Genomic DNA, 18,980 nt, shown 5'->3' with positions numbered 1-18,980 from the left:
TGACGTCATTTGAGAAGACTTCTATCGTCAACAACCAGAGGGCAGTGTCATTTTGTAAATGGCAAGTGTAGCTAGGGATCCTATCATGTAATACTAAATTTCTTCTTTGAAAGCAACGTGGAACAGATAACTCAGAAGGTTATTTCGAACAGAAACATATTTCATCAGTTGGCGGTCTGACGTGATTGAAATTCGTATCAATGTCCTTGAGGTGGTTGTCGCAGTAATGATTGCCAAAGTACAAAAGCTAACTGGAACAAGTAGAAAGATAGATATTTTCAGAAAAATAGGTAAATAGGCAATGCTGTCTCATATCGCGGAGGAACTCGAAACATTTATGTCTGTGTAGTAGCGTGTAGAGGAACTCTGGCACAAATGTGAATTAATATGTGCATTAATATATGTCTAGTAGAATGATTTATGATGGAAGGGGCTGTCCATGCCGTACAGTCTTTTTAAAGACTGTGCTAAAAAACATCGGGAATGAAACTGGGGGTAGTAGGGCGAACCATTCTCAGATGTTCTTTTACATAGAAAGTTCTGTGGGTAGAGGCGGTTTATTTCTCACATTACGGCAGAAATGAATGGTATATCCGCTAGTGTCAAGGCGAGTCGTAGTGCCTTTACGTCACACCTACACCGATGTGATGACAAAAGTCATGAGATAGAAATTTGCATGCATACAGATGACGGTAGTAACGTGTACACAAGGTATAAAAAGGCAGTGCATTCGCGGAGCTGTCACTTGTACGCAGATGATTCATGTGAAAAACTTTGCGACGTGATTATGGCCGCATAACGGGAACTAACGCGGAATGATAGCTTGAGCTAGACGCATGGGACATTCCATTTCGGAAATCGTAAGAAATTCTATATTCTACTATCCAAAGTGTCAAGAATGAGCAGAGAAAACCACATTAGAGGGATTACGCCTCATCACGGACAACGCAGTGGCCAACGGCCTCCACTGAACGGTCGAGAGCAGCGGCGTTTGCGTAGAGGTGTCAGTGGCACCAGACAACCAACACTGCGTAAAATAACCGCAGAAATCAATGTGGGACGTACGAGGAACGTGTTCGTTCGGCGAATTTGGCGTTATAGCAGACGACCGACGTGAGTGCATTTGCTAACAACACGGCATCGCCCGCATTGCCCCTCCTGTGATCGTGACCATGTCGGTTGGACCCTAGGCGACTGGTCAGTCGAGCCCCTGTTTCAGGTGGTTAGAGGTGATGGTAGGATTCAAGTGTTGCGCAGACCCCAGGAAACCATGGACCCAAGTTTTCAACAAGGTACTGTGCAAGCTGGAAGTGGCTCCGTAACGGTGTGGTCTGTGTTGGCATGGAGTGGACTGATTCCTCTGGATGTTCAGCTACTGGGAGACCATTTGCAGCCATTCATGGACGTCATGTTCCCAAACAACGATGGAATTTTTATGGATGACAATGCGCCATGTCACGAGGCGACAGTTGTTCACGTTTGGTTTGTAGAACATTCTGTACAGTTCTAGCGAATGATTTGGCCTCGCGGATCGCCCGACTTGAACCCCATCGAATATTTATGGAACATAACGTCAGCTGGTGCATAAAATTCTACCCCGACCACACTTTCGCAGTAGAGGTAGCATGGCTCAATATTTCTGCAGGGGACTTACACGTCGAGTTGCTGCACTGCACCGGACAAAAGGAGTCCGACACGATATTGGAAGGTACTCGTTGACTTTTGTCACCCAGTATGTATCAATTCATGATAGTCAGGGGCTTCCTACAGACAATGAGTCATGATTCTAGCGTGACAGATTTGCATTCCGATCCAGCAGTAGTTCCTAATAGTGACAGCTGTGGCTGACAGGTGTCAGCATCTTATGGGCAATAAAATCAGGAACAGTCAAAGCGGTATATTTTGGGAACAGAACTGTATCTTCTGTGAATATTCGTATTTGTGTGTTGGTGTAGATCAGGGGCGGGCAGGAATTCTGCACGTGTGCGGTGCACATGCACGTGTGCAGTTGCCAGGTGTTCTGCGTGCACACAGGGGCAAGCTGGCCACCCGCTTATCTCCCATCCCCACCATACCGTCTCTCCGCTTCTTCCTCTGTAATGCGTTTTGTTTCCTGACCTGCTTTATTGAATGAAGGAATAAGGGTAGTAGGAGTGCTTGAAAGTAATCATCGTTTGAAAGAGTACCTATTACCTACGATACGTTTTATTTATCACAGGTGGAGTTTACAATACGTTTAATGTCTGGAACAAAATTTCTACATACAGACAAACGCAAACAGTTACGCAAATTTTCATTACTGATGTTTGCTCTTAACCGAGACTTACTAATTTTCATAACAGAAAAAAATCTCTCACAAACGTATGTCGAGCCAAACATTGACATTATCTTCGCTGCTTCACGATGGAGACGAGGAAACTTGCTGTGGAAAGTCGTGATAAAAATATATCACACGTCTTGCCAAAAGGAACCTGTCTCTCAGACGAGAATTACGCTGTAGACCTATTAATTCCATCTGCAAACTGGTATGAATATCATCTACAGAAACAGTAGATTGTCTCGAGAACTATTCAAAACCTTGGGATAAGTAAGATATATCCCTAAATCGCTTGAGAAATTCCTCTTTTATTGCACTAAGAACGGCAACATACTGAAATTTATTATAATGGCGTTCAATATTAAACTTCCGCTGACCAGCGAGAATACTGTCACATATTATACATTTCCAATTTTCACGTTTTTGCACGGAGAAAAAATTATTCACCCATTCCTTTTTAAAAGATAGCAAATCTCCAATTCTCCGTTTCCTTGATTCACTCTGCATTTTCCGGTTACTGAAATTCACTACGTAGTGATCGCTTCGCTTCAACGTCCGCAGCTTAGCCTGGAACTACACTGCGGCAACCTGCCGGCTGTCGCCACTGCTCCGTTCGACGATTGCACGCGAGCAGCACACGTGCAGCGCTGTGCGCTCATGAGCCGCGTGCAACGTTTGCCCGCCCCTGGTGTAGATGAAGCCATTAATACGAAGTAGTATAATAAAGAATTGTTGATATGTTTATTAACTGAGTATACGTTAGCGTGAGAAATGTGTGTAGGCAGCTTGAGCGAATCATATGCTGATGGGAAATTTGTAAAGTGCAGTTCGTCATTTTATGGTACTGGCGAAACAAGAAACATTTTATGATAATTCAGTTATTTAAAGAGGGAGATATTTTGATGTTTGTCGATTTTATAAATATGTTTTTTTTAATAAATTGCTAGTCTGAGCTATTATGTTGTGATTGGTTCATAATGAAAAAACGCGTGTTAGCGCGGGTTTATACTGACAGATCACGTGGTGTAATGTTTCTCAGACAATTAGAAGACTGGATGTCTGCGCGTATTTGATGAATTAAAGAACTGATTTGTGAAGTCTGAGTTCAGTTCGGAGGTCAGCCACTATGACGATGGGATGTGTGAAGTAGGGGCTCTGAATAGATTTTGCGCAATTACGAGTTAAATTTTGACCGTGGAGCGCCGCAAAGAAATCGCCAACGAATGATAAAGACAAACGCCGGAAATCCTGGTTTTTATCTGTGAAGTGTGACTTCTAAATGTACTAAATGTGCCATTTTATACAAGCTTTGTCTAAGAACTGCACATTCGATGACATAATATTAGAGCGAGCATTGTTTTGTAAGCTTTCTATCAACTGGTTCGGTTAATTACCAGAAGGTATGAGTGAATGTGATTGCGTGAGAATGATGGAACTGTAACTTTCTGATTATCACGGATTTGATCGTGTTTTGTGTAAAAGAGGTAGCAATATATCGAAATTTTCATTAAAAAACTAATCAACCTTTAATAACTCCACCAAGTTGGTACTAAAAATAATTTGATACAGTCTGTAGAGGCGTGTAGTGTGTCTAGTTTCCGCCACAGCTTTCTCTAGCCGAGCAACATTGCCCATTTTATAACATGCGAGACGTGAGGACTGGACTGCAGAAGGAGAAGTTCACCGCTAGTTGAGTGGACATTCCTGTAGGCAGAACATCGTGATTGCGCCGCTGCAAAGGCTGTTTAAGAAATATTGAAACCGCTAAAATTAAACAATGTCCCAGGGCCTTACGTAAATTGTATCAGAATCTGTATAAAATTTGTCGTTGATTTCAGACCTATTTAAAAGACAATAACCCACAAATTCCTGATGTGGAAGCAAGCACAGGTCTTACCCATTTACAAGAAGGGTAGCAGAAGTGATCCGTAATACAACTGTCCAATTTTTTTTTGTTTTTTCCTCTATATGTTGTAAAATAGTGCGGATTATCGAACAGAATGATTTTCTTCATATCAACCAGCATGGATTTCTAAACGTGGGTCATGCGAAAATTGCACATGTCATCCTGAAACCTGTTGCTCAAAACAAACCCGTGAGTAAAGAGAGATTAATGCAGTACTTCTGAACTTTAGAGAAACACTTCCTCGGTAAAACGTCAACGTTTATAAACGAAAATACGATCTTATGGGTGTTGGTAGTGCATTATTGATTCCTTATTAAGAATTATGGAGCATGTTACTTTTAAATGGAGAGTCATCAACAGGTGCAGAAGTAACTTCAGGCATAGTATAGAGAAGTGTATTGAGGATTCTTTGGAAGGAAGGAATTATTTTCGATGGAGGCTCAACAACAGATGTGCACTTAACTTCAGCTGTGCTTCAGGAGAGTGTGTTACAACCCTTGCTGTCCATGTCATATAGACTACAGTCAAATGAAAACTAAACACCCAACATAATCCACAGTACATCCAAAAGGTGGCACCACATTGATATTGTCACTGTTGTGATAGGGGAACGGCATAGTGCCACATCCCAGGTGCATTCAGTTGTATTATGACTGTATTTTGTGGACTGGTCTACTCTGTTCGTCCAAAGAAGATAAGAGATGTGTGATTCGTTTTCTGGTGGCTAAGGGTGTTGGAGTGTGCGAAATTCACATTTGCACGTCCTACTGGACGTATGGTGAACGTTGGCTGTCCCTGACGTGTGTGCATGAGTGGCAGAGGAGATTCTGGGAAGGGCACACATCACCACAAGACGTCCCATGCCCCAGACAGGGCCATCGAGCCATTACCCCTGATATGATGGTGTGATGGATCGGATTGATGGCCTTATATGGAAAGACCAACGAATTTTGGAGGGTGAAATTCATGTTCAGATCGGCGCCGTTAGCCATTGCATTGCTCCATGCATGGCATCATCAAAGACCAATTGCATTTCCGCAAATTTTGCTTGCAGTGGGTGCCATATCACCCCATGGAGAGACATAAGATATACAGAATGGCATCAAGTCTGGCGCATCTTCTGCAGTAGTACGAGGAAGGGCATCCGTTTCTGTCTCATATTGTCGCAGATGCGAAACGTGGTACCTCCATTTCGACCCCAAGTGCAACAAACGGCAAAGCCAACGGGGATAACATCCCACATCCCCCCCGCCAAAGAAATCCAGAGTTGTTCATACAACTTCTGCTAAGGTCATAATGACCTCCTTTTTCGACAGCAGGGGCCGTCTGCTCATCGATTTCCTCGAATGTGGAACCACAATCAATGCGCAGCACTATGAAGGCACTTTGCAGAAACTGCAACGCACCATAAAATCAAAACGTCCAGGTGTGATGTCGAATGGAATCATCAAGTTGCACGATAACGGCCGCCCCTACAATGCCTATCAGCGAAGCTACTTTGCAGCTGTTTGGTTGGGAAAAACTGCAACATTCTTAGTGCACTCCGTCTTCAGGCCACAAGTGGCCCATCGGGACCATTCGACCGCCGTGTCATCCTCAGTTGAGGATGCGGATAGGAGGGGCATGTGGTCAGCACACCGCTCTCCCAGTCGTTATGATGGTTTTCTTTGACCGGAGCCGCTACTATTCGGTCAAGTAGCTCCTCAATTGGCATCACGAGGCTGAGTGCACCCCGATAAATGGCAACAGCGCATGGCGGCTGGGTGATCACCCATCCAAGTGCCGGCCACGCCCGACAGCGCTTAACTTCGGTGATCTCACGGGAACCGGTGTATCCACTGCGGCAAGGCCGTTGCCAACATTCTTAGTACAGTCTGGATATTTCACCATGTGCTTTTCACCTCGTTTCAGTCGGACGAGGAAGTGCAAGAGTGGATGCAGTTGTGGATCCATCTGCGGCCGACTGTGTTCTATGTAATACGAACTGATCGTCTCATCTCCCAGTGGGATAAATTTCTTAACAGATGTTGTTATTGTTTTCGAGTGGAACCATTTCAAGGTCCCGTTGTAGCCGCTGTTTGGATTTCATTTGACTGCCCTTCATATATCAATGTCCTGACAATCAGTATCAATAGTATTCTCAGACGGTTGCAGATGATGCAGTTACCTACAGTGGGTTTCACGTCCCAGATAGTAAGTTGTTATGCCATTCGAAGATAATATCATATGATTGTATTTTACGTTTTTAGTGTGAATTACGTTAAATAGTGATGTACATGCAGGTTGTGACTGTAGCTACCGTGGGTTTGCAAAAGCCGTATCAGGGGCACCATTCCTCGTTGCTTCCACAACGTAGCTGTGTCGAAGATTTCATGCTATGTATATTACAATTCTCACTGTGATGTAAGAGAGTTGCGTAAACTTTTGTTATATTTATGTTTCTGTTTTAAGGGGACCACACCATGGTTCAGGTTGATAAAAATCGATTTTCGGTTTTCACCATATTTCGATAGATTAAGGTTTATTTAAGTACTCTGAAAAGGATTTTGCTGAAAAAAATTTTTTACGAGCATTTAAAGAGCATTTCCTTACCACGCGTGTTCATGTGCCACACCCACTTTTCTGTCACCCAGTTTTCTGCATATATTTTAGATCTTTATATCCCTTACATTGCACGTTAGGGATTTTGTTTTTTACTCCTGAGCGTGTTGGCTATCCTTGGAATGCAACGGTCAGTATTCTTTTGTTGCTCCTGTTTGTAAACAAGACGCTTTCAAACACGCGGTTAGTTTTGTTCAAGTGTGATTGCGAGTAGTTGTTATACTTACATTTGCAGTGCTTGTTTACGTGTGCTTTGTTGTGTTTATTGAAGATGACAAAACGTAAAGGCATTTTCAAGAAATGACAATTTAGAGGAAACGAGTTTAGAAAGCTATCTGTACAAGAGGTTATGTCGCCTGGAAACGATGTTTCTAATTGTAATTCAACAAGTGCACCATCAAAGAAGCTCTCACCATTTCAAGAGAGTTACAACGAATTTACTGTGACAAGGGGTGCAGTAACATTATTATAAATTTGAGAATATTATCAGATGTAATTTCTAAGTTTGTTTGATGTGGACAGTGCGGTGAGTCACAGAGTGTGAAAATCTGTGAGAGTGCCAGTGGGAGAAAAGGCCTCGCAATTGCTTTGGATTTAATTTGCACTAAATGCTCAGCTGTGATTTCATTTATGAGTTCTTGAAAACCGGATGCAAGTGGCCCTTATGAAATCAATACTAGATTAGTTTATGCCTTACGATCCATTGGCAAGGGCCTGGCTGCAGGGAGAAAACTTTTGTTCAGTGATGAACTTACAACAACAACCAAATAAATTTGGAAAACTAACTGCAATATTAGAGAAAGCTGTATGTGAGGTCAGTGAGGAAAGCATAAAACTGGTTGCTAGGGAAGCAGTGTAAGAAAATGATGGATGTTCGAATATTGCAGTTGCAGTTGATGGAAGTTGGCAGAAAAGAGGACATGTTTCTCTTAATGGAGTAGTGACTGCCACGAGTGTAGACAGCGGTAAAGTGTTAGATGTGGAGGTAATGTCTAAATATTGCAAAAGTTGTAAAGTCAATTAACGTAAAGAACACAACTGTGTGGCTAATTTTAGAGGAACAAGTGGTGGTATGGAAGTTCATGGAGTACAACAAATATTTCATTGCTCCGTAGAAACAAGCATTGTACGCTACACCAAATATTTGGGCGATGGTGACAGTAAGGCATACAACAATGTGGTGAACTCTAAGCCATATGGAGATGCCATTATTAGCAAAATAAAATATGTTGGCCATGTTCAGAAACGTTTGGGAACAAGGCTGAGAAAACTAACTGTTGATATGAGAGGAAAAAAATTAGAAAATGGAAAATTGTTGAACAGACAGGGTCAGTTAACTAAAACTGAAATAGAAAACTTGCAGTTGTACTTTGGGCAGGTAATTGGGAAAAATAAAAAAAATCTGGAGCCAATGAAGAGAGATGTTTGGCCCATATTCTTCCATAAGTCCTTACCGATGATAAGCCATGTCATGGATTGTGTCCATCAGGAGAAAATTCGTGTTGCATATACAATAGGGCTCAGGCAACTGGAGAATCTTATTCTCACCAGCATTCTCTTCCTGCTGCTATTATTACAGCAATTAAACCTATTTTCAGAGACGTGGCTCATCCTGACCTTCTATGGAAATGTTTGCATGGGCAGACACAAGACTCAAATGAATTTGTCAACAGCGTAATTTGGAACTGCCTTCCAAAAACTGAATTTGTAGGCATGCATACAATGAAACTAGGAGTTCATGATGCTGTTATTACATTCAGTTGTGTTAATATTAGAAAGTGTTGGGTACTGATAAAGCTAGGAATTAATCCGGGTGAAAATATGATTACTGGGCTGCAACATTGCGATAAAATGAGGATAGCCGATGCAGACAGGTCTGCATCTAATATGGCCAAAAAAGCAAGACTAACATCCAGGAAGGTGAAAAAGAAGGTGGAAGACCTGCTAGAGGCCAAAGAAGGGCCATCATATGCAGCAGAACAGTTTTAATTAACTGTAACTAACAAATTTCAAAAGTTTTTTTCTTTAAAGTCAGTTTCCCACAAACTAAAATTTTCAATACATATGCCCCATTATATCAGAAAGTATAGTAGATAAATGAATGAAATTTTCAGGGACTCTGCATAATATAAAAAACCACCTCTGGTACTACATTCATTAATATTCCCCCATTAGGAAGTTCCAAAAAAATATTTTCAGCAGATAAACTTAATATTTTTGTTAATAAATTAAAAAAAAGTCTTTCTTAAAAACTATAAAATGGATAAAGTAGATTTTAGTACAGTTGACTCTATTAGCATCATGTAACATACAGTAAAAAGATTAAGGCCCTGCATCAAATAATTTTTCAGAAATGGGTCAAATACTTGCCTAAATTAACATGGGTTAGATAGGCAGGGTGTGGTCCCCTTAATTTAATGTTTTGTCTGGTAGCAGCTACAACTTTTGGCATTGTTCTTTTTATCACAAGTATCTTGATTATCTCCATTGGGGCCAAATTAGCTAATTGCTAAATTATGAAATAACATGGTTATTTGAAAATATAACAACAGATTACTTAGTAGGAAAAGACTTCACACAAGAAATTCATAGCAGACATGGACCCATACATACAAAAGACTGTTAATTTTCTCATAACATTAAAGCGACCATCTAGGCCGCCATGCACTGTTGCCATTTTTCGGGGTGCACTCAGCCTCGTGATGCCAATTGCGGAGCTACTCAATAGTAGTGGCTTCGGTCAAGAATACCATCATAACGACCGGGAGAGCGGTGTGCTGGCCCCAAGCCCCTCCTATCCGCATCCTCCACTGAGGATGACACGGCGGTCAGACGGTCCCGGTAGGCCACTCGTGGCCTGAAGACAGAGTGCTTTTTTATAACATTAAAGCAGACATGACCCCTTCTGCAGATGCTGAATATGACATGTGCACCATGTTTTTCCTTGCATCCCATGTTAAGAGGACAAGGAGAAGATCTACATTAATATTTAGTAAACGATTAAATACTGGGCAGACACAGCTGCATCTTTCACCAAGGCAAGTCTGGTTGCCTCAGCTCTCAGTTACAGCTCCGGTGTGTAGGCTTTCAGCCGCAATTTTGTATAGCCTGTCTTGGCCATCAAAATAATGTAGCAAAACATCATTTCTACGTGTAGATATGTACTTTGTAAAGCACTTAGAAGCGGATGACACAGGGTACATACGATGTTACCAGTGTTTCAACTGCTAGTTCCAGTTTATGTAATGGAAAGCTTTGTTCTGTAAACTGAATTATTAAAAAGAAACTTTTTGTTGAAATCAAAAGGATTTTGAAGTAGGGAAATTCGCACTAGGTCAACAAGTATTGAATAAAGTTTGCAATGAGATATCTAATTCCGTTGTCAAGACCTTTATCCAATGGACAAGAATTCCTGTACAACATTTCATGTATTAGCCAAGGATCAAGTAACATGGAAAACAAGCATCTTTCAGACTAGAAATGGAGTAATTCATTCTCATTCGTCATGTGTTGAAATGGAAAGAGATTAGTATGTTCCACAGAATGTAGGTACTGGCAGGAACTTCTGATTGTGCACAATTTGAGTGTTATATGTAAACACAAGTTGCCTCAAAGAGTAAGCAATTATTAAAAGACTGAAATGTGTTTAGTATACTGTAGAAATGAAGAAATAATTGAAATACTGGTCCAGTTACCAGTACTTTTTAAAAATATTTTGTTTAGAGAGACTATCTTGCACACTTGAATCGCACATATTCGAAGCACAGATTAGAACTTGTAATGTCCAACATCGTGGAGTGGAGATTACAGCTTTATGTTTAACTGTGATCATTCTTTGATTGCAATTTACATTGTAAATTTATTAAGTATTTGGTAGTGATTAGTTTGGTAGATACTTCCTGAAGTTACGAGTAAAGATGTGCTTCAGTTTAGTTCAGATTTCATAAAATGTAGTAGCATCAAGTAGTAACCTATTTCCTTGGAACAGATTGGTGGCTATAATTAAATGTGTCCAATTTGACATAACTAATAATCACATTTTATTCGAATTAATGGGCTATACTGTATGAATAAATGTATCAGCCCATCAGTATTTGAAAGTGATAATTAGGACCAGAAGGCCATTATAGCTGTCAATACTTTTTAAGAAGAACACCTGTGCAGATTTTCAACCATATATTAGTTTTTTCTAACTGTTTACTGTGACATAAATATCTTTTTTCTAGGCGTCTGCAAGGTTCACACAGGTTTCTCTTAGTGCAACTTAACTTTCCATAGTCCATTGCTCTGTAGAAATTTCTATCCACTCCCTCGCTAGCGTAGCGTGATTTATAATATTCGTCCATTAGTTTTTGTGACCAGTGACCTGTGGATGGTAGGGTAGGTAAGACGTGCGTGAGCTACAACAAAAGGAATGTCTGAAGATTAGTAGCTGCCACTTATGATAGGTGGCTAGCGAAGTACAGAATTGATGTAGAAGTTCACATAGTATGCATTAGAGTTCTACGGTCCCTATCTGGTATTTTCGTACAGTATTGGAGTGATAATGGTAGTTCTTCTACTCCTAATGTTTGACTTTTCAGCACTTCCACTGCCTGTTATTTTGCTACATTTCATTTCTATGAAACACTGTAACAAATTTACAACCTTATGGGCCCTAAACTTGATTAAGGTAGTGTGCTCCCAATTTATAACCTAGTTTTGAGGATCTTTTGATACATTTGGCTACCTAGCATTTGTTAACATAATTTTTCATTTCCAAAGATGCACTGATATGACAATACATTATTACAGTTTTCTCTGCTTTTCTGCAGAGGCATGGAGGACGACAAGAGTAATGATGACAGCGGTGGTTTGGTTACCAACATTTCCATGGCTGCAGTAAAAGGCAACAGAACACAGTGCACAACCAAGGCGGAAGCATGCTGTGGGAATAAAACTGGTACAAGGAGTCTGCAGCACAGACATGGGTTCCGCAAAAAGACGTTCCCACTGTTGCAGGAACTGATGGGACACGCACCTGCGGACAAACGTGAACTTGTGCGGTCGTGCAGCGTGTGTCACAAAACATTCGCAACGAGTGGCAGTTTGAATAGGCATTTCCGTGTGCATACTGGTGAACGCCCATACAGTTGTGGCGTTTGCAATAAGTCATTCAAGGAAAGTGGGGCACTTAAGCGGCATTTGAATCTGCACACTGGTGAACGCCCATACATCTGCGACATTTGCAACAAGACATTCAGGCAAAATAGTGACCTGAAACAGCATTTGCGGTTCCACACTGCTGAACGCCCGTACATCTGTGGCGTTTGCGACAAAACATTCAAGAAAAATAGTCACCTGAAGAAACATTCTCGGTTGCACACTGGCGAACGCCCGTACGCCTGTCACGTTTGCAACAAGACATTCGTGGAAAGTGAGGCACTGAAACGTCATTCGCATCTGCACACTGGTGAACGCTCCTACATCTGTGGTATTTGCAAGAAGACATTCAACCAAAGTACTCACCTGAAGAAGCATTCACTGTTGCACACTGGTGAGCGCTCGTAAAGCCTCAGGGATCTGGAGCAAGACCTGTGAATGAGGTTGTCACCAGAAGCAGCATTTGCTGCTGCACACTTCTGAAGGCCCTATAGATGTAATGTGTGTCGTAAGAGGTGCAGGAATATCAGGAACCTGAGGGGGAATATTTGCAGCTGTACATTGATAAAATACAATACTGTTGCAACATTTGTTGCAAGAAATTCTCAATTAGATCATCTCAGGAAACCACCTAGTTCTTAACTGGAGGGAACTCCTGTGTGCTTGTGATATATTTCCTTAGAGATTCAAAAATGGTTCAAATGGCTCTGTGCAGTATGGGACTTAACATCTGAGGTCATCAGTTCCCTAGAACTTAGAACTCCTTAAACCTAACTGACCTAAGGACATCACACACATCCATGCCTGATGCAGGATTCGAACCTGCAACCATAGCAGTCGCGCGGTTCTGGACTGAAGCGCCTAGAACTGCTCGGCCATAGCGGCCGGCTCCTTAGAGATTCATAGACTAGAAAGTTGTTACTTTTGCACACATGACTCATGACACCTGCCTAAAAATTCACTTGTGAGTGCAGTGTTGTGATTGCTGCTAGGGATATGAATGTGCTCTAAGAAGTTGAGGAGAAGTGGCTTAAAATACATTTGAAATCTCACGTCTACCACGGTTCATACGTCTGTTTGTCAATTAGGGTCATGTAAGGTGTTGAAAAATTTTTCGTTGCCACATTTAAAAGATAAGATTACATATTTAATGGGTCGTTTTTTGTATGTGCATATTCGCAGCCCATCTCTACTTTATGTGTAAGCTGCACCACTTTGATTTCGCTAGTGAAGCATTGTGCTGTGCTACTTCGGCATAGTGATTTCAGTTCTACCACAATTGCAGATATGTACATGTAATGACACAAAAGAAAAACATAACTTGAGTTTTTCCATTGTCTTTCCTTTCGATCTGATTGAAAATGTGGTGTTAACTCATCTGTTGCAATGACACCGGACCATATCCTCCATTGAAAGTTTCGGTGCCGGGTATTGATGGGAAGTTATGATTATCACTGCAATTGATTCCCGAAATTGTGCTTACGTTTTGAAATAAGAATTCCGCTTCTCGTTTTAGGTGATAGAGAGATCAGTGTGGAAAAGGTTTTACATAAATGTACTACTATATATTTTAGTATTCAAAAAGACTACATTATGTATTAGAATGGTGGTTCACCTTTAATTTTCACAGTGATCAGCTACTGATAGGTAATTGTGTTGATTGTTTTTGAACCATATATTTTATATATGGGCAGGGTAATATATTATAAAATTGTTAACAAAAAAGCCTCTGTGTGTGTGTGTGTGTGTGTGTGTGTGTGTGTGTGTGTGTGTGTGTTTAAATATTGTCCTGAAAACTCGTTTCTGTTAATATTGTCATGAGATACTCTATGATATTACTCATGGTTACTACTAACTCAGTTTTGAAATACCAGACTGCTCAAAAATATCCAAATACATCCAGTATGTTTCGATATATCTGGCTGACAGTTTATCTTCCTTGTGCAATAGTTATAACATGTGCCTTTCACATATAATGCTAAAAAAAAAGGAAATCTCAAAAAATGAAAGAAATTCATCAAAACTCATTATACCAGGCACACCTGGAATAAGGCATCAGCATCAGGCGTTTTACGTTTCAGCATGACCAAAACGTCTGTACAAATGAAACTTCATGCTTGCTGTGCACATAATTAAATTTTGGAAAAAAGTGCTAATTTTTATTCTACATCGCATATTGGACAAACGAGTAAGAGATCATCATTTATAATACCTACAAGTATTGGGTGAAGATGCTGTCACTTTTAAAGTAATAATTAACATGTAAATAATAAAACAATTACGTTGTTAAATGCCTGACATCGAAAGGATTCCTGTGGTGGTTTTTAACGAATTGTGCTGCTCTGAGAGGGATAAATTGAGATTGCAGTGCTGAACTTTGGCATGGCACTGTTGCAGATATCATTAAATTAGTTACAGTCAAAATCTATTGCACATTTATTATTAAATACAAATTGACTACAATTTTTGTGTTTATCTGCAAGTGAGGCCATGTATATCGAAAAAAAATTACTTGAAAGCTGTAGATTGTAGCATTGTATGTGCATTTCGTGCAGTTACCTCGTACATGTTTCACAAATCACATCATCATTGGCATGATCATATATTGTGTTGTTTTCATAATTTTTTAACCTGACAGGTCCTGCAGAACGCAATTCTTACTACATATCGATTTTCAATCTTAATTTTGGCTTTGTAGAAGTTTTGACAGTGACCCCCCCCCCCCCCCCCCAAGAAAACATTCTTTCATACTCTAGAGCATTTCTATACCATATCCCTATCATTATTTCTTATTCTAGAGTATTGCTATGCCATTCAAGGAATATTACGGAGGATTTTCTGATGAAACTAAGTAGTGTGTAACTCATAACACATTTTGTAATAAACTGTGTGTTAATAACTGCAGTTTTGTAGTCTTCATATCTCAGCGTATATCCCTGTCAGTCAATCAGACAAGGTGGTCCAGTTGCATGTCACACATGGTCTCTGGACCTCAACCCATTAGATGTATATCCTACGGAGCCACTGTAAAAAAGTTGTGTATGCAGCTATCTGTCACGGCATTCAGTTACAGAAGGATGTGCCAACTTCATGCCAGCAATGTGAGTGGGACACGTGTGGGTCAAGGGTAGGGCTGTGTCAGCTTTGCTCGGGCCTTCCTAGAGGAAGTATTCGGTGCAGAGCAACGTTTCATTTACTGCTGCAGTGTGGCATTTTTCAGTCAGCATCTCTCTTCAGTTCTGCAGAATCGTGGCTTCTGCGCTATTTATCCTTCACTGTTTGTTGTATGAGAGACTTTCACAAGTCCAGAGCTTTCATTGTACAAAAGGAAGTACTCTAGCGATCTGTCATCACAAGTATTTAAAAATGAATGAGAATCCTCAATGTCTATTGTGCAGTCGCATGAGCAACAGGAACGGCAAATTTTCCGTGAAACGACTTTACAATACCATGAAGAAAGAATTCAATTTAAAGCAAAGACTTGCAACCATCAGTGGATGGGATTCGTTGTTCTGTACGTCAAAAGGTACTTCTCGCTAATTTCCCAGGCATGCAGCACTTGAAATTGATGGTATGAATAGTAAAATTTCTGAAATTATACGCATTATGCTACTGTCAGTTGCAACAGTTTTCGATGGAATTGAATAAACAGTACAGGGTACATTGGTTAAGTCAAGGGGTGTGCCGGAACAATTTTTCGATTTAAAACTCGCTGTTGTTAATTTTGTGAAGAAACATGTAGTGCATGAACTAAAGTTAGGACATCTGAAGTGGACTGCAGATGTCGCATTTTAAGTGACATAACTGCACATAGTCTACAACGTGAGAAAGATCTTATTATTGATTTGGATGCATTTTAAAAGAGAATCGCATTATAGAAGAGACACATTCTGACAAATACAGTACAGTTCCCTAAACTCATTGACGATAAAAAAAAGTTTGGATGATTTATTGTGGACTTGAAAGAATTACAAGGATAGTTTTGCAACAGTTTTGAGTACACTTTCAGTCTTACATTGGTTTTCGATCTTGTTTCATTTGAAAAGCACCCTGTTGCATGTGCAAATGTAACTGGCTGGTCTGCAAGATAATTCTGGTTTTGAACAGGAATCCTTGTATGCGAAGACTGCCCATAATTTTATATATTGCTTTCTCCACAAACAGGTGTCAAACATGATAAATGTTTCATTTGACGTGTGTGTTTGTGTTTGTGTGTGTGTGTGTGTGTGTGTGTGTGTGTGTGAGAGAGAGAGAGAGAGGAGAAGAAATAGTCCGTATCTTTCCATATGCTGACATTTTGTACCATGTAAAAGTTATATTACATCTTCAGTGTGTCACAAATAATTGAGAAATATGAACTGTAAAACCAAGTCGTATGCAGTGTGACTGCACTGCTATTTAAAAGCAGTGTCTACATAGTTTGCCCCTCCCCCCCCCCTACACACTTTCGCAGAGTGCCGTCCCAGTGGGGGAAACGTGCAGCAAAGCTGAGCACCATGGCACTCGTGCCATGCCAGGGTGTGGCTTGTGAGCTGAATTCTTGGCTGCCCCTGATCTGCAGTCATTCACGGCAATCCCCATCCAACAACAACTTTAGAAGACAGGTGGACAGCTGTAATTTTTAAATATTTACAAACTTTGGATCACTTGTAGTGTGTCATGAGGTTCATTGATTAGGTGCTGTAAAATAATGGAATGAGACAGAAGCCTCATGTTTTCATACAGTTATGTTATTGTAGTAAACATACTTGGCAAATTTAAACAGCTTTTGAGTGGAACCGGGTTTGATGAAGTAATTATGTGAGGCCTTTGACCTATACCATGCAGATGTGAGGATATCTCACAGTTAAAAGCAATTGAGATAGTAGATGGAAAGAAAGACTGTCTACATATAGGCTTTCATGGGCAGTATTTGCGTCAATGATGAATTGTTTTTGGGGCAATAAGTCGTGGACCAAGGCACGTTTGTGTGGCTGACTTTTCATTTCCTAATGCTGGACACATCATTAGAGATGATAAAGACTCACATAGCTTTATCAAGCTTATACAAGCTCAATGAGCTGAACTTGCTAACTGTACATTGATGGTCGTTATGTACAGATAAAAATTGGAGGAAGTAACTTCAATCTTTGTGTGTATCGTTAGTGACACATCTGAATTTTGAGTGTGAGACTCTCTGTGATGCTGTACTGCATTCTCTGCTTTTCCCCATGGCCTATTCCATCTTAAAACTCATGCGTTAGATGTTGTTTGGTACTTTACGCTTGTGACAGGCTGTCATTACATTGTATCGTATTTGCATTGAGAGTCAACAGGCAACTTTGCACCGGTCACTGATGATCTGCAAGTTTCACTGCATTTACATTCAAGTTTCCAACAATTTTTTTTCTCCCTATACAAACATGAATCGTTTGAGAACAGCATCCTGTTGCTGCAGTCATAAAGTATGTCCCCTGTCCCTGATGTATGTCGTGTATAGTATTCTCATATGTCCCCTGTCCCTGATGTATGTCGTGTATAGTATTCTCCAGTCACCCTAGTTTGAGGTAGCCCTGACATTGTTTTCGCTTTCGGAGAGGCCTTTCAGTTAATGAAAATTCAGGTTTTTTTTTTTTGCTAGACATTCTTGAAACCAGTTACATGTACATGCCAGTATTCTGCATATGAGGATAAGTATTTTCTTTACTGGCAACTGCAGAACATTACCAAAGGATGTATTGAAGTCATCAACCACACCATCAACCTGAACCCCGCTATCGACTGCACTGTGAATCTCAAGAGTGGACAGAGTGCATTGGGTTTCATGTGATTGGTATGTAAGGAAACTTTTTTTTTGATGTATCGATGTTTTTGAATTAGCACAAACGTCGTCATTATGATCCATGACTGTACACGATACTCAAGCCAGTGAAATAGGTCTGAGGTTTTCTGTAGAATTTTGTAGTGACTTGTCACACTTTATTGTGTCGAGAATCGATTATAAACTACTCTATCGTCCAATCTAAATTTAGAATTGAGTGAGCTCTCGTTTTACGTGTCATTTCATCTGTTCAGGTACTTGAATGGATTCCAGTTCTGCACCGACTTGTTACCTTGTGTGTAATTTATCCAAGTGTCAGTGTTAAAACTATCACACTACATTATGTTCATGTTTGTTGAAGCAGTTTTGGAAGACTAGATTCAGAATTTAAGTCTTTATTTTGTCGGACAAATGGTTTTTTAACGCTGTGTAGAACTCGGTTGTAGAACTCGACATTTGGGAGGCAGCTTCTATTTCTGCTGCAGTGCATCACAGTATACTGTTTCGTTTGTGAGTTATAACGAGCTCTGACAAGAAACGACTTGTTTTCATTTACTTTTAGCACTTTAGATATAATCATTTTGTTGGTGGCCCTTTCTTCACATCTGCAGGTGATCCTGGTTTCAGTCACACAGCTTTAATCTTTTCACAATAGACATCACTTGAAAGGGGGGGGGGGTGAGGGGGGCAATGTGGCGATCCAAGGGAAGCAGGTCCGGCATGTCCCATGTATCTCCCAATCAGTTCACTGCTATGACTGCCGCAGTTAATGTTCAGAAAGGATAGGTTAAATACCGTTGGTGGGGGAGTTCGAAAATGGTTCAAATGGCTCTGAGCACAATGGGACTTAACTTCTGAGGTCATCAGTCCCCTAGAACTTAGAACTACTTAAACCTAACTAACCTAAGGACATCATACACATCCATGCCCGAGGCAGGATTCGAACCTGCGACCGTAGTGGGTGGGGGAGTGTTTGTTACTGTTAGACGTAGTTTATATTGTAGTGAAATTCAAGTCTGTGAGTTAGATTGTGTAGGGCTTATACTTAACAATAGGAGTAAAGTAGTATTTGTTTCCTTCTACCGACCGACCTTCCCACCCCCTCCCCCACCCCCCATCCCCCCCACCCCCCAATCTGGTGTCACCCGACTCAGAGATTCTGTTTGACGTCGATGATTTTGAAAAGTTAGTTTAGTAGCCCAGGCGAGGTGTGA

The 18,980-nt window shown here is 40.6% G+C and overlaps 1 protein-coding gene and 1 pseudogene across 7 annotated transcripts in view; one reads left to right on the top strand and one right to left on the bottom strand.

Moving 5' to 3' along the window:
- Window positions 1-18,980, top strand: part of LOC124717375 (zinc finger protein 501-like) — a 442,600-nt gene that overhangs the window by 240,383 nt on the left and 183,237 nt on the right. Inside the window, exon 8 of one of the 7 annotated variants that reach the window (XM_047244218.1) lies at window positions 11,639-12,360. The exons of the other annotated variants lie outside the window; for them this stretch is intronic. Coding sequence (XP_047100174.1) covers window positions 11,639-12,360 — 722 coding nt within the window. The remainder of the gene's footprint in view (window positions 1-11,638; window positions 12,361-18,980) is intronic. 7 annotated transcript variants of the gene reach the window in all.
- On the bottom strand, window positions 5,964-6,080 carry LOC124717627 (annotated as a pseudogene).

The sequence above is a fragment of the Schistocerca piceifrons genome, chromosome 9 (genome assembly GCF_021461385.2).
Source record: "Schistocerca piceifrons isolate TAMUIC-IGC-003096 chromosome 9, iqSchPice1.1, whole genome shotgun sequence".
NCBI lineage: Eukaryota > Metazoa > Arthropoda > Insecta > Orthoptera > Acrididae > Schistocerca > Schistocerca piceifrons.
The sequence above is the reverse complement of the archived record's forward strand: the minus strand, read 5'-3'. Positions and strand labels throughout refer to the sequence as shown.